This window comes from Sceloporus occidentalis, unplaced genomic scaffold (assembly GCF_023333645.1).
Source record: "Sceloporus occidentalis isolate IW3139 unplaced genomic scaffold, rSceOcc1.0.p SCAF_3, whole genome shotgun sequence".
In the NCBI taxonomy this organism is placed as follows: domain Eukaryota; kingdom Metazoa; phylum Chordata; class Lepidosauria; order Squamata; family Phrynosomatidae; genus Sceloporus; species Sceloporus occidentalis.
The window spans coordinates 116,367,770-116,395,516 of record NW_028316983.1 but is presented as its reverse complement, the minus strand read 5'-3'; the positions used below and the strand labels follow the sequence as shown (position 1 = coordinate 116,395,516).

The following is a 27,747-nucleotide window of genomic DNA, read 5'->3' as shown; positions in this document are numbered from 1 at the left end:
TGCCATCATCATGCCGTCATTACGCATGAGGGACGGCGCTTCCTGACGCGCCTTGCCCCTCGCGCGTAATGACTATGTCAAAATGGCGGCCGTTCCACATGGCCGCTGCCATTTTGACATAGCCGATGCTCTGTGTCCACACATCGCATGGCAGAAGTGCACGACTAGCGCCTTGCGGCATCTCTTCCAGGGCCGAGGAAGGAGCGCGATTTTCGCGCTCCTTCTTTGTTGCGTCCGGGAACCACACGGTTTGGATGCTGCGGTTCCCGGACGCAGCAACCAGCAGCGGCGCGAGACTCCCCCTTCTGGGCCATCTGTAACGCGCTGATCACACACAAATGTTACACCTGCAAAGGAGTTGTGTCAAGTAGAATCATAGAATCATAGAGTTGGAAGAGACCACAAGAGCCATCCAGTCCAAACCCTGCCATTCAGGAACTCACAATTAAAGCATCGCTAACAGATGGCCATCCAGCCTCTGTTTAAAGACCTCCAAAGGAGGAGATTCTACCACTATCTGAGGGAGTGTGTTCCACTGTTGAACTGCTCTTACTGTCAGGAAGTTCCTCTTAATGTTGAGCTAGAATCTCTTTTCCTGTAGCTTGCATCCATTGTTCTGTGTTCTAGTCTCTGGAACAGCAGAAAACAAGCTTGCTCCATCTTCAATGTGGCAATCCTCAAATACTTAAACAGGGCTGTTATATCACCCCTTAACTGTCTCTTCTCCAGGATAAACATACCCAGCTTCCTAAGTCTTTCCTTATAAGTCATGGTTTCCAGACCCTTAACCATTCTTCACCCTTCTCTGGATACACTCCAATTTGTCAACATCCTTTTTCAAATGTGGTGGACACAGGATTCCAGGTGAGGCCTGACCAAGACAGAATAGAGTGGCACTATTACTTCTCTTGATCTAGACACTATACTTCTATTGATGCAGCCTAAAATAGCATTGACCTTTTTAGCTGCTGCATCACACAATGTTCAACTTGTGGTCCACTAGGACTCCTAGATCCCTTTCACACACAGTCTCATTAAGCCAGGTGTCCATATCCTATATCTATGCATTTCATTTTTTCTACCTCAGTACAGGTAGATTTCTTACATTTCTCCCTACTGAAGTTCATTTTGTTAGTTTTGGCCCAACTTTCTAATCTGTTAAGGTCATTTAATAGATTCTGTCCTCTAGGGTATTAGCTACTCCTCCTAATTTGCTGTCATCTGCAAATTTGATAAGCATGCCTTCTATTCCTTCATCCATGTCATTGATAAAGATGTTGAATAGCAGTGGGCCAAGGACAGAGCCCTGTGGCACCCCACTGGTCACTTCTCTCCAGGATTAAGAGGAGCCATTGATGAGCACCGTTTGGGTTTAGCCGGTCAACCAATTGCAAATCCATGTAACAAATCCAAGCCCACATTTTACAAGCTTGTTTGCAAGAGTACCATGGGGAAGCTTGTCAAAGGACTTACTGAAATCAAGATATGCTATATCCACAGCATTCCCTTTGTCTGCCAAGCTGGTAATTGTATCAAAAAAGGAGATCAGATTAGTCTGGCATGACTTGTTTTTCTGAAACCCGTGTTGACTTTTTGTGATTATGGTATTGCTTTCTAGATGTTCACAGATTCTTTGTTTAATGATCTTCTCTAGAATCTTTCCTGGTATTGATGTCAGACTAACTGGACAGTCATTGTTGGGATCCTCTGTTATTTCTTTTTTTGAAGATGGGGACAACATTTGCTCTCCTCCAGTCTGCTGGGACTTCTCTTGTTCTCCAGGAAGTCTCCAAAATTATTGCCAATGGCTCCGATATTACATTTGCCAGCCCTTTTAATACCCTTGGATGTACTTCATCTGGTTTTGGAGACTTATATTCATTTAGATTAATCAGGTATTCCTGTACTATCTCTTTACTTACTCTGTACTGAATTTCTCCTATTCTGTCCTCTGCTCTGTTTTCCTTAGGTTGCGTACCTTTTTCCTTTTTGGAGAAGATGAAGCAAAGAAGGTGTTGAGCAATTCTGCTTTTCTCTGTCCCTTGTTAGCATTTCTACATCTTCTCTGCACAGTGGCCCCACCATTTCTTTTTTCAACCTGGGCTATGGGTTTTATGTTATCTAAGAATGGTTATTATTTGTATACTTCTAAGCATAAGCAGAACATTTCCTCCTGAGCACGACAGTTAACCCTCTGTCAGCTTGAAGAAGACAACAGTGCTTGTGGGTCTGTGTTGTGACTTTGAGACAGACTTTAGCCTGTAATCTCTTCCTGTAAACCCTGCATAGACAAGTCATTAAACTGCTATGTTTAGAATACAATTCTGTTAATATTTATAGGAAGGATTTAGCACAGTGGTGATGCTCTTTCTTGCAGACACCTTAAGCACAAGTTGGTTGCTAGTTTCCTTTGACACCTGACCTTTTGTTTATATAGAGAGTATCCATTTGCACAGTCAGCCTTACAGATTTACAGAAGTCATTGGCATTGACAGTTCATTTGCCAGGTCAGGAACTAACAGGGAGTGTCTGGGAATGTGATTGACAGTAACAAATTCTGGCAAGCATCCTAGGAGGTATCACTTTTCCTTTTCCTATCTATTAACCAGAGAGGTTTCCCTTTTGGTAACACAATCAGCAAGCAGCAAAGTCTGTAGTAAACAACAAACATCAGGTGGGCTTTGGATTCCAGTTCATTGTTCTGAGTGGCTGAGTTTGAGACTTTGAGGCCACAGTTGAATTAGATGAGGTACTGTACTGGATTTTAAGTAGAAACATTTGTTACACACAAACACTGATATCTTGATCCTCTGCATGCATGTTTTGCATTTGGTATTTTTTCATAATTACTGTCTTGAAACCGTGACTCAAGTATCAATTTTTTCCTCAGACAACACAACATAGAAAGCTTACAGGAACAATGTTGATGAACAGTAGGGTCCACTTTGTTCCCCCTTAAGTAAAGTGCCTAAAATTTGGTTCCTTGAATAATGAATGCAGCACATCCTGATCTCAACCTGTGGCTTACTGGCAGTGTGATGTTTCCTGTCACCAAGAAGCTGGCTGCGTGTTTTGCCCTGTTTTGAATTTGTAACTAAGCTGGGAGACATGTGCTGTGCTGACAGCATTCTGTATTATGTGCAGATAGTATTATTTCACTTTATTCCAGTTGTTGGAAATGAAGTCTTTTAAAATATTGGAACATAAGAAGAGCCTATCTAGTCCAGGATTGCTGTTTCCATAGTTGTCAAACCTGATCCCCTTTGGGAACCTCATAACCCAAACCTGAGCACACCAGCATGATCTGGCTTGTGTTTCATAGCATCTGCTATTCAGAAGCATAGTGCCTCAAATAACAGAGTTAATAGTGCAATGTTGGCCTTCCCAAGGCTGGCCCACAGTTCCTAGCCTTATATGCTTGCCACTCTCAACCTAGCTCAAGGTTCAGAATCCCTCCTTGGATTTTGGGGTGACTGGATCTCCAGTGATCTCACTGTGGATTAATGAATGTGTTAGCTTTTGTGTTCTTTACGGTAAGTGTGACCACCATTTAGGGTAAATGAAGCCAGTCAGAGTTAACATGTTAACAGGAGAAATTAATGTGCTTTATTATATCCTGTAGAATAGTAAATATTTTACCGTGTTCCATATTTTAGTTCTAAAGATACAACCATATTCAGCCTGACTTATGCCAGACCTTTCTATCCAGTCAGTTTAGACATCCAGCACACAGTCACTCCCAACTGACTCTCCTCTGATTCAGCCAACTATCAGTTCTCAGCTCCATCTCCTCAGATACATACTCCTGCTTTTTATACTTTGCAATCACCCCCACATATCCCCACTGTGTCTTTGAATCGTGATTGGTTGCCTTGAAGCCAGGTCAGCCTGACACCTACTTCACACATAGCCATCATGTTTAATAGCCATTGATAACCCTTTCCTCCATGTATTTAATCTCCTGGAGGCTTCCTAATGAAATTCACTTTTTCTGAGCTGGCAAACGGGGTTGAGTGTGGCCCAAGGCAGCACTTTGCCCACTTAGGTCCTAAAGGGCTTCTTTTTCTCTAACAGCTAGTTTGATCCTGGTAGTTCATTATGTTGGTGTCCTGTATAACGTGTGGCACTTCGCTGTGATTTTAAGTACTCACCTCCAGCATTTTGAACAAAATTGGCTCTCTTCTCTCTTGACATTCCCTTTTAACTTACTTTTTAAACCAGTCTTTTTATTTTAGAGAAACAGATAAGTCAATTCTCTAGTCCATGAATTAAAGTTGATAGCACTATAGCTACTGTTTTCAAATGTTTAAACAACTCTTAACATCTTGAACTGTTCCTAAGCACCATTTAGAATTAAGACTAGGGTCTACATTCATATGGTTAATTTCCATATTTTGCTTTATATGTTCAGTCTCTTAGAACTCATATACTGATCTTTCTGCTAACCGTGTTCTTCGTGGTCTCTGTGCTTCACACAAGTGGATTTGTGGCTGTACAGAGTACCCAGTCAGAAAGTTCTAGAGCAGAATAGCTTGGTGGGAACACCCCGGCCCTTCCATCTACTGCTTGTGACACTGCCCACCTTCTCAGTTTCTTTTCATCCACCACCAGAGCAAATCCCTTTCTTAATTCTGTCTTGAGTAGTTTCCCACAAACTTATATTTCTATTTCCTTCCAATGGGTTTTTCTTTCTATTGTTCTGTCTACACAAAACACAAAACTTTACTTCATGCTTTTCCTAGTGCTCTCCCCCTATTTTCCCCTCTCTCTTTGATAGTGACACTCTATTCTGTGGTCTATATTTTCTTTTTTAAGGTCTCTGGTGGCTCTGGCAGAAAAGTTTCTCTTTCTGATGCTCATTTTGCCTTTTTTGCTTGGCGAATTGCCACAACTGTTGTGTCTCTCCATATCAGACTGGTTGAGGTCTAGTCAACAGGCCATGTCAGCTTGGTGCAAGTTTTGATAGTGATAGAGAAGACTCATCTCTTTCTAGTCACTGCTCCATTTCTGTGGAAATTCGTTCCCAATAAAAAGTTTTTCTCTCATATTCTAACCATGTGCTCAAGAATAAAAAGTAGGAACTAGTTTTCCTTCAGAAAACACAAACAGCCATTTGTTAAACATAAAAGCAAGACCTACTTTCTAACTGAGCTTGTTTTAGTAAAGGCTGAATTTGAATTAAAAGACTAACTAGAGAATGATGGCAATTTTCCCAGTATACATTCACTAACAAAGCCCATCAGGATTTGCAGTAGTCTGAGCTGAAAAAGGAAGTACATTTCTTCTCTCCTTATTTTGGCAACTGTTCAGGAGACTTTTCAGTAGGGTGAAAACATTTCCCCAATCACAGCGAGAACAGATGCTTTATCCTCACTCTGACTGATTTTTACATTTTACCAAGTAAATCTAACCATGGTATGACTTCAGTTGTCACTGATTGGTTGCTTTGGGCTTATGAAGAAGGTTCTGGTTTTTTTTTAAAGTTTCCTAAGTGCAGGTCTGGGAAAGACACAACAGTGTACTGTATAAAATACGTGAACATTTTGTCCTCTCTCAACCCCCCCCCCCAAAAAAAAATTCCTCCACTTTCACACCTAAGTTTGGAAAGGGAAGCAAATTCAACAGAACTCTAGTCTTTTCTCCACAGCTGCTGATATTAAGCTTGGTCCTCCACAAGGAAAGATGATACATGTGCATACAGTGTTGCTGGTAAGATATTCTGATGTTCAACCTAGGTATTATGCTGTATGACTACATCTGTTTATATTTCTTCCTTTAGAAAAACTTGCAGAAGCTCAGCGTAGGTTTGCTACACTGCAGAATGAATTGCAGTCAACGTTGGATGCACAGAAAGAAACCAGTGGTATTACTACTCTGCGGCAACGTAGAAAGCCAGTCTTCCACCTGTCCCATGAGGAGCGTGTTCAGCACAGGAACATCAGAGATCTAAAACTGGCCTTCAGTGAGTTCTACCTCAGCCTCATCCTACTGCAAAACTATCAGGTACCAACTATGCTCCTTAAGACACATTTAAATTGCATCTTCATTTAAACATATGCTTAAGTGACTAAGATGAGAACCTTATTCTTTCTAACAGGTGGCTTCATTATTCCTTTGAGGTTACTCTTGTTTGATTTATAGGGCTCCAGCTCGCCATCTGTCTGAGTCAGCATACAGGAAATTGTTCAATGAGAGCATGCAACCTCAAGTCACGCTGTTCTTTACACTATGATAGGGGAGTTATGAATAAGCCACAGACTCAGATGGAGAGCTTAAATCCATAATTGATTTCCAGTAGTCTACCTCATAGTCAAAAAGATAATCTTAGTTGGCTTTGAGTGGAATGTATTGAGCAGGGTGATTAATACACTTCCTTTGAGCTGTTTTTATGATCAAAATCACCCCAGCTCTTTCTACCCCATTGGCAGGAAAGTAATTAGATATTTTACGTCTGTACCATACTTTACCTTCAAGAATAGGGGTGTGTAACACACTTGATCAGTTTGTGTGTCTTATAAAATCTACACTACAACAAGGATGAGAGAAAATGAGAAATCTGACAATATTTTTAAGACTGATGTATTATCATATGAGGGAGCCCTGGTGGCACAGTGGTTAAATGGCTGTACTGCAGCCATGAGGTTGTGAGTTTGATCCCAGGGGCTCCAAGGTCCACTCAGCCTTGCATCCTTCCATAAGTTGCTAAAATGAGTACTCAGCTTGCTGGGGGCAATTAGCTTACACATTGTAACCACTAGGGAGTGTTTACTTCTCTTATTTCTATAAGCAGTATATAAGCTCCACCAGGGATAGCCTGAAGAAAGAGGCTCCTCCCTCCTTAACTGTCATCTTCTGGCCTGAGAGGGAGTGATCAGGCAGGCCCAGCTCCACCAGGGATAGCCTGAAGGAAGAGGCTCCTCCCTCCTTAACAGTCATCTTCTGGCCTGAGAGAGAGTGATCAGGCAGGCCCATCTCCACCAGGGATAGCCTGAAGAAAGAGGCTCCTCCCTCCTTAACTGTCATCTTCCGGACTCCTATTCATCTCCAGCTATGCTCTGACTGTGTGGGGGAGAGGCTTGCGTACCGTAATGAAGTTGTGAGCTATGCTGGCGGTGGTATAATAGCCACCGGTAGGGCCTCCCATGCCAGACAGGTCACAACCGAAGGGTCTGACCAAGAGCGCCAAAGGGCAGGATGGGCTCTCTAGCCTTATGGCAACCATCCTAGGAGAAGGAAAACTCTAATCCGAAACCCGGGCAGATGGTGCTCGTCTAACCCTGTAAGGTCAACCATCTAAGAGAAGGAAACTCTAATCAAACCTACGACCTGAGGACCTCACTGCCACCGTCCATGCTTGTCAAGGCCTCAGCAGTCGAACCTCTGGTTTAAAGGGTGAGGCCAGTTCTGTGCACGCTGTGCTCCACCAGAAAAATCCATTGCACAGGCTCGAAGGATACATCCAACTTCATCAACAAGCTTGTAGAAAGCACGGATGAGTCCTTCCTGAATCTTAGTTCGCAAAGTAAAGCCAAGAAGAAGAAGAAGAAGAAAAAGAAGAAATGGAAATGTACTTGCTTTTGCTATATTCATGGGTTTCAGTTTATTTCTTCAGACACATTGATCGTGTTATTATAAAAGTTCACGTATATCTCAGTTATGTTGTTTTGAGAGTGGGATCAGAGAGTAATAAGATACAGAAAAATGCAGTGTCAATTTGTGACACTGATCACAAATTTAAGACAAAGGCAAAGAAAAGCTCAGCCTCTCACCAAAGTTTGACCACAAAGCATTGAAACAGTTGAGTAAAGTACTGTTAGTCTGTATGTGACCATACTGATCTGTCTAAGCTACATGTTTGCTCCCCCATTTTGAACTGTCATTCTTCTTTTCTTTGAAATATTTGAGATTCATGTTTTTTGTGTTGAACTTTTGATTTTCAGAAATGATGCAGTTGGATAGAAAAATCTGTGCAAGAACTCAAGCACATGTGATGTAGTAATATTAGATTTGACAATGCCTTCAGCTTTCTGAGGCATGTAAAAAGCTATAATTACTCCCATAGCAAGCAAGATTATTCAACAAAGGGAAATCTATGGTTAAAATCATGGCTTTGTTTCATCTCCCCCCCCCCCCCCTGTTTTATAAAATAAGATATTTAGGGCTTAAGGGAGGGAAATGCTGGGTTTCTTCAAGATAAAGTAATTAAAGTTTCTCTATGGATCATTAAAGCATTAGATTCCTATTTTCAGTTACCTCTCTCTTTTCTTCCATATTGCTAAACTCCAGTATTGAATCACTCCAGGTATAATTAAAATGAAAATCAGTTTGGCAGAGCTGTTGTAACCTTTTGCATAGGTGCAATATTCTAGCATTCTGTGTTTTCTTTCAAATTTGATCTTGTGTTTGTATAGCTACCGTATATACTTGACTATAAGTCAACCTCATGTATATGTCGAGGGCAGGTTTTGGGGCCAGAATTATGGATTTTGCCATGACCTGTGGATAGATCGAGACTAAAACTTGGAAGCTCTTTCTCTCTGTGTGTGTGTGAGTGTGGCAAAAGAGACTAATTGAGGCTTTTTGCTTCAGTGTTTCAGCTTTCATCCTTCACTGCTCAGACAGTGGGTAGGAGAGGGACTCTGTTTAAAAGCAGTCAGTCACCCAGGACTCTTTCCATTTGGCTCAAGAGAGAAATAAACTGCTCTGCCAAGTGCATGGGAAAATCTGAAAGAGCTGCTATCACATTATCATACTGACCCATAAATAAATCAACCTGGGATTTTGGGGTCAATTTTTGGGCATAAATTTCTTGACTTATAGATGAGTATACATGGTAACTAAGATGGGTCCATATTCTAAATGATATTACACATCTTAGATGTGTATGGTTTTGAGGGAAACCACTAAAGCAAATAAAATTTTTCATCTTGACTTGAATTTTCTGTTTATGTAGTAAAATATGTCATGGTATAATAGTGAAAGAGTCTGGTTTCTTAACTTAATCCCATATGCTACAAAAAATGGGCCAATGATGTTGCATATATGTTTCTTCTTTCTCTTCTTTTTTCTGCGAAATGTGATCAGAAAAAGTTCCTTCTGATTGTTTAAGTTTAATTACCAAGTTAATTGTCAAAAGAAAATAATCTGGTTGTGGGTTTTTCTTTTATAGAATCTAAACTTCACAGGATTCCGTAAAATCCTAAAGAAACATGACAAGATCCTGGAGACGCCCCGAGGTGCAGATTGGAGAGTGGCTCATGTTGAAGTGGCACCATTCTATACTTGCAAGAAAATCAACCAGCTCATCTCTGAAACAGAGGTAGAGTTTGTTGATCTTAATGTATTGTTGTTGTTTAAACATGCCAAAATATGCTTCTGTATTGTTGAAATGTTGTTAAACAACATCCACTGGCAAGGTAATTTTCTGACTAAACCTTTGAATTTCTGACACATTTCCCTTCAGCTGGGCTAATTCTGTTAGAATTTTCAACATAATTCAAAGTTAATGTGAGAAATAGATCTACACTGTTAAGCTTAGTTGACCAGGAGCCAGAAGAACTATCAATATAAGTGAAGAACATAGTCAAAGAGGAATTCCGACCAAAAAGAAGGAGAAGAAACAATGGATGATAGACACAATGCTACAAGCAGTAAAAGAAAGAAAGAAACAAAAGGAAAATTCTACTGTTCAGTGATTAGTGTGTAAGCATAAAAAGAATTGCCACAACAATCATTGCAGAGAAATAGAAGCTGAGAACAAGAGACCTCTTCCACAAGATTTCAGAATTTGAAGAGAAATTCAATCCAAAGGTAGGAATGCCCTCCAATTAGAAGAGAAACATAATACATGACAGAGACACCTACCATATCCAGCTGAATTCCAGAGGTGCAAGTTTGATTCAGGAAAGGAAGAGGCACTATAGATCACATTGCAAACATTATTGTTGGATAATGGAGCACACCAGCGAATTCCAAAAGAAAAAAGAACTTTGGTACTTACCAGTGATACCTTTTTCCAGCAGATAAGGTCCCATCATCCTCTAGAGTGGGGTAGCTACTCCCATTTGCTCCTAGGTAGGCAGGAAATAAACACAACAGCCATGCCTGGCCCCCTGTGATTAGGGTCACCCCTCCTTAGGAAGCCAGTTATTAGCTGGCCAAAGTGAACATCACCACTGACCAATGTCAACAGTAAGCTATTTTGTATCTTATATCAATCCAGGTAGACACCAAACGGAGAAAAGGGCCAAAGGGCAAGGCCCTAACCACAAGTCAATGACCAAACAAGAGAAAGAGACTCATAAGGTGGTATTCAGATCCTCCATCAGCACCCAAGGGTGGGCAGGATGATGGAACTTTATCTGCTGGAAATGAACGTATCAATGTTAAGTACCAATGTTCCTTTTCCCAGCAGACAAGGTCCCATCTTTCTCTATAGTGGGATTTACCAAAGCCCTCCTGAAATAAAGAGGGAGGTACACCTATCAATAGAGAATCCTGGAACCACCCGCTGAGGTATCCATCTCCCAAGGCCACCTTCGTGGCTTGGTAGACGTTGAGCTAGAAATGCCTGATGAATGTGGAAGGATATTTCCTCGTAACTGCCCTGCAGACCTCAGTCAGGGCTATATTAGTAGCCCGAGCCACGAATGTGGCAGCCGCTCTTGGTGAAATGAGCCACCATCCTCCCTGGGGAAGGAGCAGGTCTGCAGATTGGTGACTGGCAATGAAGTGGACCCTAAACTGTCAGGTCACGGTAGGCGGTGAACCCTTGTTACTCAGAAACCACAGCTGGAGGGTGGCAAACGGAGCCTCCTAAGACTGACAAATGGAATAATCGTTGAAGTAATCCTATACTGAGTTGAAGCATCAGGCATGTTTTGGAGCCTATCAGATCTTACACCAGATGGCGGCAGGCCAAAGGCAGGCATATAGCCCGAGACCCACGAAACACAGACTTTACCCTGAGGAAATCCCTGTGGTTGAGTTTATAACATCAGTGGAACACTGTGAGGAGGGATTGGTGGGACCAACGGGTAAAAAGGTATCTGGAAGCCAGGATGGACCCCCCCCCCCCAGCTCAGGAGGGCCTCCATGGCACCCTAGCATCTGTAGCTGAGTCTTGAAAGGAGTCATTGTAGCCCACTCGGTCCGGGAGACCATGTCGGGCAGCCCACTACGGAGGGCTGGTAGAGAAGTCTCGGTCGAGGCCATAACCAGGATCCCTGGGAACCGTGGTCTGTCACCCGTAGCAGTGTCTGAGACTACCTCAGAGCCTTGTAACGGATTGAGATTGTGTCCCTGGGGAAGAAAGAATCATAGCTTTATGACCCCTTTTGACTAAGCCCAGAGACAAATTCTGAGAAAACTTAAATGGTGATTCAGACAGCAGCAGAGTGGACATGTCTATATGAGGATAGCCCAGCGCATCTAACACTTATTGGCCAGTAACGTCTCCATAACCCCAGTAAAAGGGAGGGGGGAGGCCAGGGATCTCCATGACCAAACAGAAGCTTTAGATGAAGAGATGATGAAAAACAGCTACCTCTTAAAAACATGTCCTACTAGGAACGTAGGCAGGAAATCCTAAGGGGGGGTAGCCCATTCCACAGGAAGCCAGTCATGGGTTTTATGTTTCTTTCCTGCTTACTTAGGAGCAAATGAGAGGAGCTAACCCACGCTAGAAGATGATGGAACCTTATATGCTGGGAAATCTGCATATGCTTTATTGATTACAGGAAAGCCTTTGACTGCATAGATCACGAAAAGCTATGGCTTTCACTTAGAGGAATGGGAGTGCCACATTTGATTGTCCTGATGTGGACCCTGTACTTTGGACAAGAGGCTGCCATCAGAACAGTATATGGAGAAACAAAATGGTTCTCAGTCAGCAAAGGTGTCAGGCAAGGCTGCATACTGTTATCGTATTCAATCTGTATGTAAGAAATGCTGTATGCAGAGCAGGCTTAGATTCAGAAGCAGGAGGAGTAAAGGTAGGAGGAAGGAACATTAACAATTTAAGATACACAGATGACATAATAGTACTAGCAGAAACAAAAGACCTGGAACAATTACTGAAAAAGGTCAAGGAGAAAATTGCCAAGGTTGAACTTTAAAAAACAAAAATAATTACAGAAGATCAAAAAGAATTCACCCTAGACAAAGAGAAAATTGAAATAATTAAGGAGTTCAAATACTATGGTTCAAATATAAATCAGAATGGAAACTGCAATCAAGAAATCAGAAGAAGACTAGGAATGGGAAGTACTGGACACAGTCATAAGGTATAAAGACATAATTCTGAACACTAAAGTGAGGATAGTCCAAGCCATTGTACAATGAGGCTTCGGTATCCAGTGGCTTGCCATCTGTGGATTTAAGCATCTGTGGATGGCAAGCCCTGTTGTCCTGAATAGTGGTGCTTGCACTAACAGGTGCATGCATGTCATGCCACCATTAGAGACAATGGCGCTTGAGGTCCCACATTTTTTGGGTAACTGCAGGGGGGGGCGGAATCTGCAGCAGACACACACTCACACCCCAAATACCAAGGTCCAACTGTATTTGTACGGATATGAGAGCTGGACAGTGAAAAAAAAATCGAATAGAAAGAAAATAAACTTATTTGAGATGTGGTGCTGGTGAAGAGTGTTGAGAATACTGTGGATGGCCAAGAAGACAAATAAATAGGTTCTAAAATAGATAAGCCTGAAATATCCCTGGAAACCATGATGACTAAATTGAGGCTGTTGTACTTTGGCCACATCATGAGGAAAAATGAATTGTTAGAAAAGGCAATGATGCTAGGAAAGGTGGAAGGCAGTGGAAAGAGAGGAAGACCACATGCCAGGTAGTTAAACTTGATCAGGGAGGACACAGGCCAGGGCCTGCAGAACCTCAAGAGAGAGGTTAAGGACAGGGGGTCTTGGAGATTTTCATACACAGGTTAGCCATGCATTGAAGTCAACTCAAGGGCAGTTGTTGTTGTTGTTGTTGTTATTTATAGTATTTATACTCCGCTCTTCAGCCAAAAGGCTATCAGAGCAGCTTACATTATTTTAAATAAGACATTTCTCTGTCCTCAGGCTTATTATCTAAAATGACAAGACACAAAAGGAGAAGGGAATGGAAGTGGGGAAGGGGGAAAGTCCAGCAAACCTTCTCTCCCTCTGAGGCCTGGACCATGGCAAATGGACTGGAGGGAGGGCCCTTCTTTTTCAGGCAAGGCCCGATGAAGTTGGCTTGCCCATCTCTCCCTCTGGCTGATGGTGGATAGAGGGAGGGCCTTTTTCTTTTTCAGGCAAGTTAACAACAACAACAAAGTAGTACTGGTATGGTAGTGAATAGCAAATCAGCTTTTATCTTGTAAGTATGGCTTCCTTATGCCTCCCTTTTTGAAAAACAGAAAAATCAGTTGTAATTTCCTTCCTTTTCTTTTTTGCTTATTTCTTTTCTATTTCTTCCTTAGACTGTGGTGACCAATGAGTTGGAAGATGGAGACCGTCAGAAAGCCATGAAGCGGTTGCGTGTCCCACCACTTGGAGCAGCACAGGTGATAGACTGATTAGAAGCACTTAATTATATGTTATCCCTTATATGCGACTGTGCAAAATTAACATTTGCCATTCAGATGGCTGGCATGGGTGAAGCTCCATATCTTGAATCCTCTTTCATGTTTCAGTTTGATTTTTACTTCAGAGCACTTGGATGTGAAAGTAAAGTTATTAATGTGTACCAACAGAGAAAATTCTGAAACCCAGAAAATGTTTAATGTCTGTTTTAAAACCTGGGGATTTCTATCTAGCATTAATATACTCTACAATTCCAAGGGTTAATTTCTTAGACACCTGTGTTGTTCATTCTCCAACAAGCCCACAGCTTTCTAACCTCCTCCCTGCAGTATAAAGGGTAACAGAATATTTTATAGAACTGTACACTTATTAAATATACTTCTGTCACTCTCAGGCATAGGGAAAGATTTATTCTGGATAGATATAGGTACCTTGTACACTTGGGCAGCTGTTAAGGCATGCTGGTGCTGACATTTTACGTGGGATCCCCATATTTTTCTTCCTGCTGCTACTAGGCTTCCCAGTAGTACAGACTCTGGTCCAGGCAGTGTTGCAGCTACCAATCACTCTCCATTTAGTTCCAAATGGCTGCAGAGGGTGGCAGCTGCCTTGTTTTGTGACATGCATGGCATCCAGTCCTGGCCATTGCATAGTGAGAGATAAAGAACGATGGCCATTCAGTCAGCCGAGCAATCAGTTGGTTCTCCCCCTGAAGCATTAAAAGCTTGTCCAGAGAGACAGGGATGAGTGGTAGCTTCAGCAATTCCAGGGAGGTGGTATTGACTTGGTTATCATTTGTGTTCAGCAGCATTCTTGCTGTTTAATCTCTTCCCTGTCATCATTAACAGCTCCTTTGATGTTTATCCATTATATACTTTTGTTGTTCACATCTATATATGTGATGAAGCTCATATGGTATTTTAACAAAGAAAATCCATGATTAGATACAGCATTGTATTTATTTTCACTTAAAAGCAGCCTGATGACTTTGTGGTGGAGTTTTTAGTTTTCCCCCACCTGAACTATTTTCTCCTACATAAATCTGCTCCTCCATGTATGAAGAAATAGTCACACACACCCCTCCCCCATTTGACATTTCCATATTTTGTGTGTAACAACCTGGAACTGAAATGAATTTAACTGGCATTATTGTCCCTTGACATAGACAAGATGCTCAACATTGTGAAGGTGCAGAATATTTTTATTATGGCACAAGCCTTTAAGTAAACAACAAACTGGTGTTTTTGGGTTGGTAAGGTACACACACACACACACACACACACACACACACACACAGTCAGTACTTGATAGAAACACCTTTGACAGTAATTACAGGTGTGAACCTACTGGGGTCTCTATCAGCCTTGTGCATCTGAATCCTGCAATTTCCCCCCGTTCTTCTTGGCTAAACATATTCTACATTTACTTACCTCTGTTTTTTTCCAGTGGGGCAAATAGCAGATATAGGACTTTCATACGGGGAAAAATTAGACATGGAGGAAAGCAGTATTCAGCCCTTTCCCCGTTGCCTCTTGCATAATGTGCAGGAGCAACCTGAATGAGCATCAAAGGTATTCTTACAGGAGAATTCTGCTGTGAATCTCCTTGGCAGGGAGTGTTCCTGTGTTCTGGCTTATGTGGCTGTGTTAAAGGAATCATTTATGTGAGAGAAAGATGAAGGAGATACTGCACAAATTAACATAATTTATTAGTCCATCAGAAGTTGATCAGTTAAAATATGAAGTCTGTTAAAAACATATAAATGGACACCAGCATTAATAAAATATTTATATCTTGCCTTGTTTCATCAGATTTCAAAGTGTCATTTCATAAATTCAATTTAAACAATTTAAAACAGTTTTGAAATTTTTAAACAATCTGAAAACATTCTCTACTTTTACAAAATCTTACAATTTTGAGATGGTCTTGAGTATTTGTGTGGGAAACTTCTGTTAAGTCAGATTGACTAACATCTGGTTGTATTAAAAGTTTAACGGTTTACTTCAACTAACAAACAGATTTTTCCAAACAACAACAAATTCAAGCTGTTTTCTGTTTTATTTGCAGCCTGCACCAGCATGGACTACTTTCAGGGTTGGTTTGTTCTGTGGAATATTAATTGTGCTGAATGTTACCCTCATACTTTCAGGTTGGTTTGTAACTATAATCCTACAATGTCAGGGGTTCATGGTGGTAGTGGTGGGTGGATTTGGGTGACCTGTTCATCTGATGGCTGATTTCACTGTTAAACGAATGTGATTTCATGATGTGACGAAAATGTTTATCATAAAGCCTGCAACTGATGGCCATTTTAGACAGCCATGTTAGCAAAAGAACCAGACAAAGTATGTTTTTACACTGTAAATGAATGTTAGTATTTCCTCAGGATTAATGTTGTAGTGATATTTTGAAGGACTGGTATTTTTCAAACCCAATAGTCAAGCTAATAGGTTAGTAGTAGTAGTACAGTATATGCCTGTTTTAATACAAAAGTATTAAATACTGAACTTGTCATCCTGGTTCCTTTATGAAATTTGTTTGAAAAGATCCCTCTCACTGTTCATTTCAGCTTTCTAATTTATGAAATATTTTCAGAATGTACAGTGGGCCCTTGGTATCCGCAGGGGTTTGGTTCCAGGACCTGCAGTGGATACCAAAATCAATGGATGCTCAAATCCCATTAAATACAATGAAGCAGTGAAATGGTGTCCCTTATATACAATGGCAAAATCAAGGTTTACTTATTGGAATTGATACACATTTTAAATATTTTCAAGGCGTGGATGCTTGAATCCGTGGACAAAAAAATCCGTGGATACAGAGGGCCGACTGTATGGGTTGTTTTTGCTACACCTGTTTTTGCATGAAAGAATGTTGGTGCGTGCTTTTAGAAGTATAAACAGAGCTATTTTTAATCACTGAAAAGTTTCTTCGGATTGCTTTATTTTATGGAGTTTTAGTGGACTTGTTCACTTGGGAAAAAATGGATACCTGCTACATAATCTAGTTTACTTTCCTTAATTTATATGAAATTTCTTACTTGTAATGTAAAAGTAATTAATGCTGAAATATTCCAAATATTGTCTGTATTTTGGGGAAATTATGAAATTTGTCTCCTAGTTACATAGACGCCATTTTAAATGCATGATAATAAATAAATGTGTCAAAATAATTCATAGAGAGGTGTTAATACAATGCACAATAGTCTTTCATACAGCATGTAGTGTTTTTAGGCGTTTTATATAAACAATTAATAATCAGTGTTTATCCTTCCCTACTGAATAAAGAACCTCTTATTGGATTACCCCCATCTGCCACTTACCCTCTGTATAGTGTAATTAGAATTTTCCATTTTCACTTCATATACTTGTGATTGCCTTTTTAAAATTGGCCTTCATTGAACTTTTCATATCATATAACTGGCATATTTGGGAATTCTTGATATTGTTAGAGCCAACTGTTTATTTGTGTTCATTTCTTAATTTGAAATGGGAGAAAATGCAAACATTCAGAAGGAGAGAAGCTACTTCTCAAATATCCTTGTTAATCCATCAGCTCTTTTACAAAAGATTTAAGCAAACTAAGAGAGATTTGGCATGCAGCTTTATACAATTTGAGGAATAGGGAATTCTTTTGATGCTGTGAGTCTTCCTTGGTCAGATCTTCAGTATTTCAACTGGAGAACTAGCTTCCAAATGAATATGTTTTGGATTGTATCTGGGCAGCTCTGTAGATAAGAACCAGAACTTGTACAGAAACTCACAGCCTTGAATATACACTTGTCTCTCCCAATTTGTGGGGGATCTGTTCCGGACTCTCTCCATGAATCAGAAATATTGCAGATATTCAAGCCTCATTGGTTATAATGGGGGCATGCCCTATTTTGTCCCTCCCTGCTTGCCGTCCGTGAAGGACCAAAACCTCCCAAGTCCGTGAATGGAGAGGGATGAGTGTACTTCTGCTAGCTTACTCTTCAACATTTCACCCAAAACTCCAAATCTTCACCCAAAACCCAGAGCTCCAAATATAGGCATACTACAAGCAGATCGAAATTATTTGTGTGAAGGTGCTTGAGAAGACTTGAATAATCCAAATGGTTCACTTAAGTAAGTGAAAAAAATACATCACAGACCTCCTAACTTTGGAAAAAACATCTTCTTTGCTTCAGTAGTAACCAGCTAATTCCCAACTCTTAAATTAAATTTATATCCCAAGGCACATTTTTGGTAGCTGTGTTTTTTGTTTAGTTTTTTGAGTCTCTGAGTGGAGACATCACCTTGCAACTAAACAAAGGATGGCTTCAGTTCTGTTCACACTTAGATGGAAATAAGCCACATTCTGAATGACAGGTTTTGCTTTGAAGTGAAAATGAATAGAGGCAGACTGAAAAGGCAAGCTTAGGGTGGGGGTGCAAGAAAGGTAATATGGGCTTGCTGTAGTTTTGCAGAACATACATCCAAAAATTGACTTGCAACACTGCTGCTTTTATGTACAAGCTACTTATTTTATTAGAAGATTGATAATTTCACAAGATGCAGTAAAGAATTTTAGGGGACTTAGTGGTTAAGACGCCAATTCTGATGATCGTAAGGTGGGAGGTTTGGCAATTCAAAGCCCAAGCACTGCATGACAGAGTGAGCTCCTGTCACTAGAACCAGCTTCTGCCATCCCAGCAGCTCAAAAGCATACAAATGCAAATAGATAAATGGGGACCACTTCATAGAATCATAGAACCGTAGAGTTGGAAGAGACCCCAAGGCCCATCCAGTCCAACCCCATTCAGCCATGCAGGAACTCTCAATCAAAGCATCCCCAACAGATGGCCATCCAGCCTCTTTTTAAAGACCTCCAAGGAAGAAGACTCCACCACTCTCTGAGGGAGTGTGGTCCACTGTCGAACAGCCCTTACTGTCAGGAAGTTCCTCCTAATGTTGAGGTGGAATCTCTTTTCCTGGAGCTTGCATCCATTGTTCCAGGTCCTGTTTTCTAGAGCAGCAGAAAACAAGCTTGCTCCCTCCTCAATATGACATCCCTTCAAATATTTAAACAGGGCTATCATATCATCTTTTAACCTTCTCTTCTCCAGGCTATACATACCCAGCAGTGGGAAGGTTATAGCATTCGGTACAGTCATGCTGGCTACATGATCATTGTAGTCATCTTTGACAGCGCTGGATCTTCGGTTTAGTAATGGAGATGAGCACTGCCCCTTACAGTTGGTTGCTACTAAATATTCATGTCAAGGGACTACCTTTACCTTTACCTAGTAAAGAATTATTTAACATCTTTGCCAACTCCTGATTCTTCTTTAGCACATAGGCTCTCATCCAGCCATCTCTATTCGACCGGTCCAGGAAGCCCGCAGTCTTGGTTTTATTTCTTCTCTGTCATGTATCCCCCAGGTCCAGGCCACAGCCAAGGTTTGTAGAGTCTTTCTCTACAACATTGCTAAAATCCGTCCATTTCTCTCGGCCTCTACCACCAAGTCTCTGGTCCATGCCTGGTGGTCTCTCGACTAGACTATTGTAAACACCTTCTGGTAGGGCTTCCTCTCTCTCATCTTCGTCCTTTAATTTCTGTCCAGCATTCAGCTGCACGCATTATTACACCCACTCACCACTTTGACCATGTTGGGTACTCATTTTAGTGACCTCGGAAGGATGCAAGCCTGAGTCGAGCTTGGGCCCTTTTGCTGGTCTTGAACTCGCAACCTTGTGGTTTTGATGCTTATCATCCCTTCACTAGCTCCTCTTCCCCTTCCGTATTCAGTATAAGCTCCTCTTGCTGATTTTTAAAGCCCTGCATGGGTTGGCCCCTCCTTATTTATCTGAATTTCTTTCTCCTCACATTCCCACTCATATCCTCTGTTCTGGTAGTCAAGGCCTGCTGTCCCAACCTAGGATTTCCACTGCCCCATCCCAGATTCATCCTTTCTCAATTGCTGCCCCTCACTCCTGGAACCTCCTTCCCCCACGAGCATGGGTCATCACTTCTTTAACCAGTTTCAAAACGAAGTTGAAGACTATATTATTCAGGGAAGCGTTCCCAGGCATTGTGTGACAGTTATCTGACTGTTATTTGATAATTTGCTTTGATATGTGATATTCAGTGTTTTCAATTTGTTGCTTGCTTATTTTATCTAATGCTATTTTATATTATTAACTATTGTTTTATATGTATTTTGTTATTATCCTGTAGAATGTACGCTGTTGGTAGGTTTCATTTTTATCGATTTTTAATTGTATGTACAGTGCTGTGTAAATCTACAGCGCTATATAAATAAAGTTTGATAATAATAATAACAACAACAACATTTAACCAATGTATACTGGTTAAATTAAAGTCACTTCTAGTCTATGGGTGCTTTCCTGATAGAACACCCCCCCCCCCCCCCCAAGATGCACATTTTAAAATTAATGTCAGTGAGGATTTGGGTTTTTTTACTCCATTCCTCCTGGATAATGTTATGCTTTCCCTGTCCTCATTTTGTACCACTCTATCTCCCACATAACAAAAGGATCAGGCTCATGCCCACAATAATGAAGTATAGGGGAATCAAATTGGTGTGAGCCTGCCTATTATAGAAATTCTGGATTTGGGGGATGAAATCAAGGCAGCAGAAAAACTAATTGTAAGGGGGTTTGAAGTGTGCTCGATTTTTTTATCTTTGTTAATTTAAAATCACTTCCATCCTTACTAAGCATGTATTGAAGATTCTGAATAGTCTTTATCTTTCCAACTGTAACAGGTTTGAAATAATGTTCATTTGTCTCTGAAGAATGTATAATTTATGGTGCTTACTCTTGTAAATGTACAAATTACAGATGAATAATTATTCATATTCCTGTTTTAAGTTGCCTGAGTGAAGATATAACATAATAAGTGATGCCAGTTGTGTGAGCTATCTGAATGGCCTGATTTAACTGAGCTGGTGACCAGTATGCACTGTCATACTGCTTTTTTAAAAACTGAGAATTTAAGGCCCAAGGAGAAAGTAGTTTACAAATAGTGGAAGCAAGTATCTGTCAAAAATTCATCTTAGATGTCATTGATAATGAGGGAGCAAAGGAACCAAATCACTGTGTTATGCTGAATAGCTGAAGGTCATACCCTAAACCAGGGAAGGGTCTAATATCCTTCTGGAGCCACATGTGCCCTCTCCCAAGCTGTTTTTGCATCTCTTGGCTCTTTCACACTCCCCAGAACAAAAAGAGCAAATTTGCACTTCTAGAAGCAGCAAGTGATCTTTTAAGCGGGTCACAGAGGACTCCCCCAACATTTTGCTTTAAAAATATAATTTTTGTAACATCAAAGATGGATTTCTGGGAGGGATTTATTTATTTATTTATTTATTTATTTATTTATTTGGCAATTTTAGTGGCCACCTGGAGGTTCCCAGGCAGAAAATTGGCCACCGGAACTGCCAGAATTGGCCACCCTCCTCTTAAACGATTATTAAATCTTTGAGAGAAAGAATTAAAACTTCTTCAGATTTGGAAGCCTTTTGTTCTGTTGTCTACTTTCAGTGCCATTCTGTGTCTGTTTACCAGAAGTGCATGCCACTGAATTCAGTGAGACCAAGCCCCACTATGTATCTGCAGGATGACCCCTATATCCATGGATTCGGTATCTGTCGTTTCAGTTATCCATGTTGAAAAAAATAAGTTCTCTCTAAGCATTTCTAGGTCCTCCAGTGTGATTCTATGGTATGTTTGGGCCATAAATCATTTGTCATAATGAAAATACAGTCAGCCCTCCACATCCACGGATGTTTTTATCCACAGATTCAAGCATTCATGGCTAGAAAAATATTCAAAAAAGATATACATTCCAAACAACAAACCTTGATTTTGCTGTTTTATTTAAGGGACACCATTTCACTATGCTAGTGTGTTTAATGGGACTTAAGTAGCCATGGATTTTGGTATCCTTGGAGGGGGGGTGTCCTGGAACCAAACCCCAGTAGATAACAAGGGCCCACTGTAATGAGTTCCCTATTATCCGTGGTTTCGGGTATCCATGGTGGTGGGGTGGGGTCTTGGAACGTAACGCCATAGGCAGGTTTACTCTTATCTATTTATTGTTTGTATGTACAGCGCTGTGCAAATCTACAGCGCTATATTAATAATAATAATAATAATAATAACAACAACAACAACAAAAATAACAACCCCTTACAGATACGGGAGTCATACTGTAGTATGTACATACATACGAGACTAAGAGATCATGGGGGAAATGAAAATGGCAACAGGGATCAGAGTTTAATGGGGAGAAGAGATTTTTCAAACTATTGGGAGACAGTAAGTTTTTGAAAAGTGGGGACAATAGGAACAAAAGGATAGACGTTCTGAAATAAGAAAAATAACCTGAGGCTTAGGTAGGAGAAAGGCAGTAACAAGGAAGTGGGGGGAAAAAAGAGATGGGTAGTAAGAAGCTAAAATAAATTAAAACAAAATAATTAAATGAATGACTGTAGGGCCATTTGGAAACTACATTAAAAAGATAGTTTATCTGTGTGCATTATATTATGCTCATACTGGAATATCTGAAAGAGAGGAAGCTGTTTCTAGCAAAATGCCTGTTGTGATTATGACTGAGAACCACTTGTTTTAATCTTGGTCTTCAGCAAATCATTATCTCTTGAATGAATACCTTGTGCAGAGTTCAATATAGGTTTGTGTAGGTCTATTTATACTGATGGAATCTTGTATAAATTTAACAAGAAATGTCCTGCTTGTCAGCATCCAATAGGCATCTTGTTGGCCAAACAGAATGCTGACCCAGGTTGATCCTTGGTTCAACCTGGTTCTTTTTAATGATCTTTTCTTGAAGGAAGGTGGTTTTTAAAATATCTAAGGACATAACAAAATGTAGGTTCTGAACAGAATGTATTGATTTGAATACATCTCATTTTTGGGTTATAAAACATTTTTTCTCTATGCCCCTTCAGCCTTCTACAAAATTAACAGCTTTTTAATGTGAAGCCTCATTCCTTTCTTGTATGACAAAAATGAACACAGCATTCCAGATTCTACAAATAAAAGAAGCACACAAGCTCCTCAAACATTTGAACTGATGTTTATGCCCGTAAGGAGTTTATCAGACAAGGGGAATTGGAAGTATAATCCGATGGCAATCTGAATGCAATCATGGGGTTTAACGTTATTGCGTGATAACCCACTACACACAAATTCGGGCAATGGGAAGCCAGTCCGAACGCAATCATATGGTTTCACATTATTGCGTGATAGACTGCCACACGCAAATTCGGGCAATGGCATGCTATTTTTGGGCAATGGGGAGCCAGTTCGAATGCAATGCGTATTCATGTAATTGCGTGAAACTAGCTACTTTAAGTGAATGTGTTTTGGTCCCACTTTCTTTTCATTCGAATTTAAGAGAAATTCCTCCCGTTTGATAAACTCCCCAGTACATCAAAGATAACTTCTTGTAGAATCTGGGGTTTATGGGTTCAGCATTTCAGCTTGCTTAGCAAGTGGCTTTTGTTTAATGACTTAGTTCAGTGGCATCATATTTCGGATTTTAATTGATATTTTTTACATGTGTAGTAGAACTATGGCCTCTTATAAAAGAGCTGGAAATTGACAGTCTTCATTATGTATGCCATTTTGCACATGTTTGATTTTATTCTTTTTTTGGATAGGTGTGTTTAAAATGAAAGGATCAACAGTCTGGCCACTCATAAGAATCTATCGAGGTGGCTTTCTCCTTATAGAATTCCTTTTTCTACTTGGCATTAATACATATGGCTGGAGACAAGCTGGCGTGAATCATGTCCTCATCTTTGAACTCAATCCCCGCAGTAATTTGTCCCATCAGCATCTCTTTGAGGTATGTAGTACAATTCAGTAAAATGTCAGAGCTTCCTGACTAGTGGTCAAAAGCATTGTCCCTTTTCCATAGATGATGATCTATGGGTTGTTGTTGTTGTAGTTGTTGTTGTGGGTCTTGAAATCATTTCTGACTTGAATGTGAACCTATAATGGAGTTTTCTTGACTAGATTTGTTCAGAAGAGGTTTGTCATTACCTTCCCCTGAGGCTGAGAGCATGTGACTTGCCCAAGTTCTCCCCACTGGGTTTCATAGCTGAGTTGGAAATCTAGCCTAGTGCTACCAATATTTGTATGATTGGATCAAATTGATATAGGTCCAAAACACACTGCAGAAATAATCCAGTTTGAGACCACTTTAACTGTCCTGGCTCAGTCCTAGGGAATTCTGGGAACTGTAGTTTTGTGAAGCATTTAGCCTTCTTGTATCAGAGAGCTCTGGTGCCACAACAAACTACAACTCCTAGCATTCCCTTGCACTAAGCCAGGACAATTAAAGCGGTCTCAAACTGGATTATTTCTGCAGTATGTTTTGGACCTTAGTTACATTTTCTCCAACAAAGATTGCCTTTTGTAGTGTTGAAGTGTGCAAGACATCTCCCCTCCCCCTCAATATACTTCATCAGGAATATGTGCAAGGCAGTGTGAAACTAATATTTGATCACGGAAGCAGACAAAATGTCATTTATTCAGTTACAGTACTAATTGTAATGCTTTTACTATCCATATTGAAAACACATTATCCAGCAGGGGGTTGCAGGGAGTCCATTGTCTCTTGTCTGTACCAAGGGATTATGCATTTTAATTTGCAAGCATGATTTTTCCCAAGGTAGTGTATGCAAACTTTATTTTACAACAAGGGCATAAGGACATTACAGAGGAAGTGACAGTTGGAGTGTGGAAATCTTTTTATTTTATGGATTCATTTGCTATTTCAAAGGCAGGTGGATTCATCTGTACAGTTGCTCCACTACATTTGTTCTAGTCCATACAAAACAGGGATCTGTAACAAAATGTTATAGTCTATTCTTGCTGCTAAGAGGAGGGTTCCTGTTCATAGTCTTGTAGAAGTGTCCAGAGCTCTCAGAACAGGGAATTTCAGCTGAGAGGAAGTGGGGAACAAGACACCTCTCCTCCACACACCCGCGCCCCCCAAGCCATCATGCTTACTGTTTCTAGGTGTGAAATACAGGACCTTTAATAGTTGTGTGGAAAAGGAAATTTCAGTGATGTTGCTTATGTGAAATCCTGTCTCTTGCACACCTGTTAAGTGCACATGAACCCTGTCTTGTATTTCATCTGACAGCCCTAATTGTGCTGTCAACCGGTTTTGAGAAGCATCTCTCAGCTCTAAGCCTGAGCATTTTGTGCTTGCATAGCTTGCATGTTTATGCTGCTGGGATAACTCTAAAATAGATGATAATTTTATGGCCCTCCAGATGTTATTGTACTATAACACATAGCATTTCTTACAATTTGATATTCTGGCTGAAACTGGTAGGGAGTTGTAGTCCAACCACATCCAGAGGCAACTGGAGATTGAAATGGTTTCCCCCAAGACCGCAGGTATGCTAGTCAATGAAAGTGAGAGAAATGTCCAAAGCTGTACTTCCTCTTCTCTTCACAGGAGTTGTTCCTGTGAAGATTCCACCTAGTTGTAGGCAGACTGTTATTGTTATTATAGTTGTTATTATTATTATTATTAACCTTTATTTATAAAGCGCTGTAAATTTACACAGCGCTGTACATACAATCTTTTAGTTCAGGGGTTCCCAACCTGGGGGTCGCAACCCCTTTGGGGGGTTGCCAGGTTGGGAATTCCCTCCCATGCCTCCCCCTCCCCTTCTCCCCGCTGGTGCCGGCGCTGGAGCAAGCATCGCGCGGGGGAAGGGGGCGGGGCTCCCTCCTTTCCCTTATCCCTGCGAGAGCCCACGCTGGGACAGGCACACGCAAGGAGGAAGGAAATGGAGGTGGGGTCCCTCCTCCTCTCCCTGCCTTCCCGCGGGTGCAGGCATCCACGGGGAGGCAGGGAATGGAGGCGGGGGTCCCTCCTCCTCCTTCCCTCCCTTCCCGCGGCTGCCTGACAGCCGTGGGGAAGAAGGGACGGTAGGAGCTGCCTCCTCCTGTTTTCCCCGCTGCTGCCAAGCAACCACGGGGACGGGACTACAAGCCCCGGAGGCCTTTGTGGCCGGAAGTCCCGCCCCTTCTCCTCTGGTGGTCTCCCTAATTGGTTGGGAGGCTGGGAAGGGGTGGGACTTCTGGCCGCAAAGCCTGCTGGGGCTTGTATGCAGCCGAAAATCCCTCCCCTTCCTGGTCTCCCAACCTATCAGGGGGGCCACGGGCGGGACATTCATCCCCAATGGGGGTCGCGGCCCAACAAAGGAGGAGAACCGCTGTTTTAGTTAAATGGTACCCTGCCCACAGGCTTACAATCTAAAAAGACACGACGCAAAAGGAGAAGGGAGAGGTGGTGGGGAAGAGAATTAGGTCCAGCAGTTCTTCTCTACCTCCAAGGCCTGGACCAAGGCAGATGGAATGGAGGAAGGGCTTGGGTTCTTAATGGATAGTCAAAAGGAGAAGGGAATGACAGTAGGGAAGGGGGAAAGTCCAGCTCATCTGCTCTCTCACACAGGCCTCTCTCCCCCTCAAGATGGTGGTCGTAAGGAGGGCTCTTGGTCTTTCAGGCGAGGCCTGTTGGCAGAGATGGCATTTAATGGAGTTGAGGCATAGCCCCAAATCTAGCAGTGTCATCAGAAACTTCAGTACCGTCGGCGTCGACACACGGGATGGAAAAAGGTCTCTCGCGGAGAGAAAATCAGCAAATTTCTTCCATTTGGAAGTATAGGACTTCTTTGTGGCTGGTTTCTGGGGCGCTAAAATCACAGTCTGTTCTAGAGAAGTTGGAGTTTCCAAGTACTTTTTAAAGGCATAAGGAATGCATTATAGCAATCTAGCTGGATGTTGTTAAAGCAAAAGTGACTCTGATCAGGCCTGCTTTCTCCAGGCAGTACCATGAATTTTGAACTACTCTGAACTAATAGCAGCACTTGTAGCTGCTGCTCCTGAGTTACTTTGGCATGGTAAAATATTTGGGAATACTCAGTAGGATTTTTATTTTTACTCTGAGCATCAGACCCCAGTGACATATCACAAACTGCTTTTAATGGCCGTAATAAAGTTATTATTATAAATTGCTTTTAAAGCCTTGGTTAATTTCATAAAGTTTCTCATGGGGCAAGAAGAGCTGCCATTTGAGAAATGCTTAGTGTTTTTGAGATCTAGTGTTATTTTTGTTCCAGCCACTCAAAGTCCAGATAATTTCAACGTCAGTGATTTTTCTTTCCCCCTCAAATGTACTTCATGTTCTTAAACAAAGTAAGTTAATTTAGGCCCCGAACAGACAGGCCAGAATAAAGCTGCTTCGAGTCACTTTGGAGGTATGCTGTTTAAATGAGGCATGCATGCTAAGAGGCCAGAAGCCACACCAAAACCATGATCCAATCCTAAGGACTGGAGCACAGCTTTGGCACAGCTTCTGGCCTCTTAAGATGCGTTTGTCATTTTAACAGCATACCTCCAAAGTGACCTGAAGCAGCTTTATTTTGGCCTGTCTGTTCAGGCCCATAGTCTTGATAAAACAACTTGTATAAATATCTTTTTAAAAACCCATGTTTTCTATACCTGTTTCTCTGAGGTTTATAAATTTCTGGAAATTTAATTTTTATATGTCAAACAAAACAGTTCAGATTTACTGCATTTAAGGATTGCATTTACAAATGAATTGTTTTCTCTTTTCTTCTTCCTTCTAGGTTGCTGGATTTCTTGGGACATTGTGGTGCCTGAGCCTGCTGGCATGTATATATGGTCAAGATACTGATTTTCCTATACAGACAAACCCACTTATCTTATATGGATTTATGTTGCTGTTTCTCATAAACCCTACAAAAACGTTCTACTACAAATCTCGTTTTTGGCTGCTCAAACTCTTGGTACGTTGAGGTCTGATTCAAACCTATAAACTACTATTTGCCCTTTTCTGCTCATGCCCCAACAGAAGCTACAGTAGCAAAATACTCTTCATGTATAGCTTGGTGAATTGACTGTCCTGCTTATCAACAAGCAATGTGCACAAAATGCACATTGTATGTGTTCTATAGTCTTGGCCGTTTGTAGCAGTTGTCAGATTTCAGAGTATTAATAATGCTTACACGGTTCCTTTATATCCCACTCTTTATTCTCTGCACCAGGGAGATGCTGTTTTCTCATTTTTGCAAGAGAAAGAAGAATGTTACTCTTAACTCTTCAAACATGTGGTCTTGTGG

General features: G+C 41.2%; 1 protein-coding gene across 1 annotated transcript in view; it reads left to right on the top strand.

Moving 5' to 3' along the window:
- Window positions 1-27,747, top strand: part of XPR1 (xenotropic and polytropic retrovirus receptor 1) — a 133,332-nt gene that overhangs the window by 60,110 nt on the left and 45,475 nt on the right. The window contains exons 4-9 of the mRNA XM_089515910.1: window positions 5,780-6,003; window positions 9,170-9,319; window positions 13,469-13,552; window positions 15,639-15,720; window positions 23,239-23,426; window positions 27,235-27,414. Coding sequence (XP_089372036.1) covers window positions 5,780-6,003; window positions 9,170-9,319; window positions 13,469-13,552; window positions 15,639-15,720; window positions 23,239-23,426; window positions 27,235-27,414 — 908 coding nt within the window. The remainder of the gene's footprint in view (window positions 1-5,779; window positions 6,004-9,169; window positions 9,320-13,468; window positions 13,553-15,638; window positions 15,721-23,238; window positions 23,427-27,234; window positions 27,415-27,747) is intronic.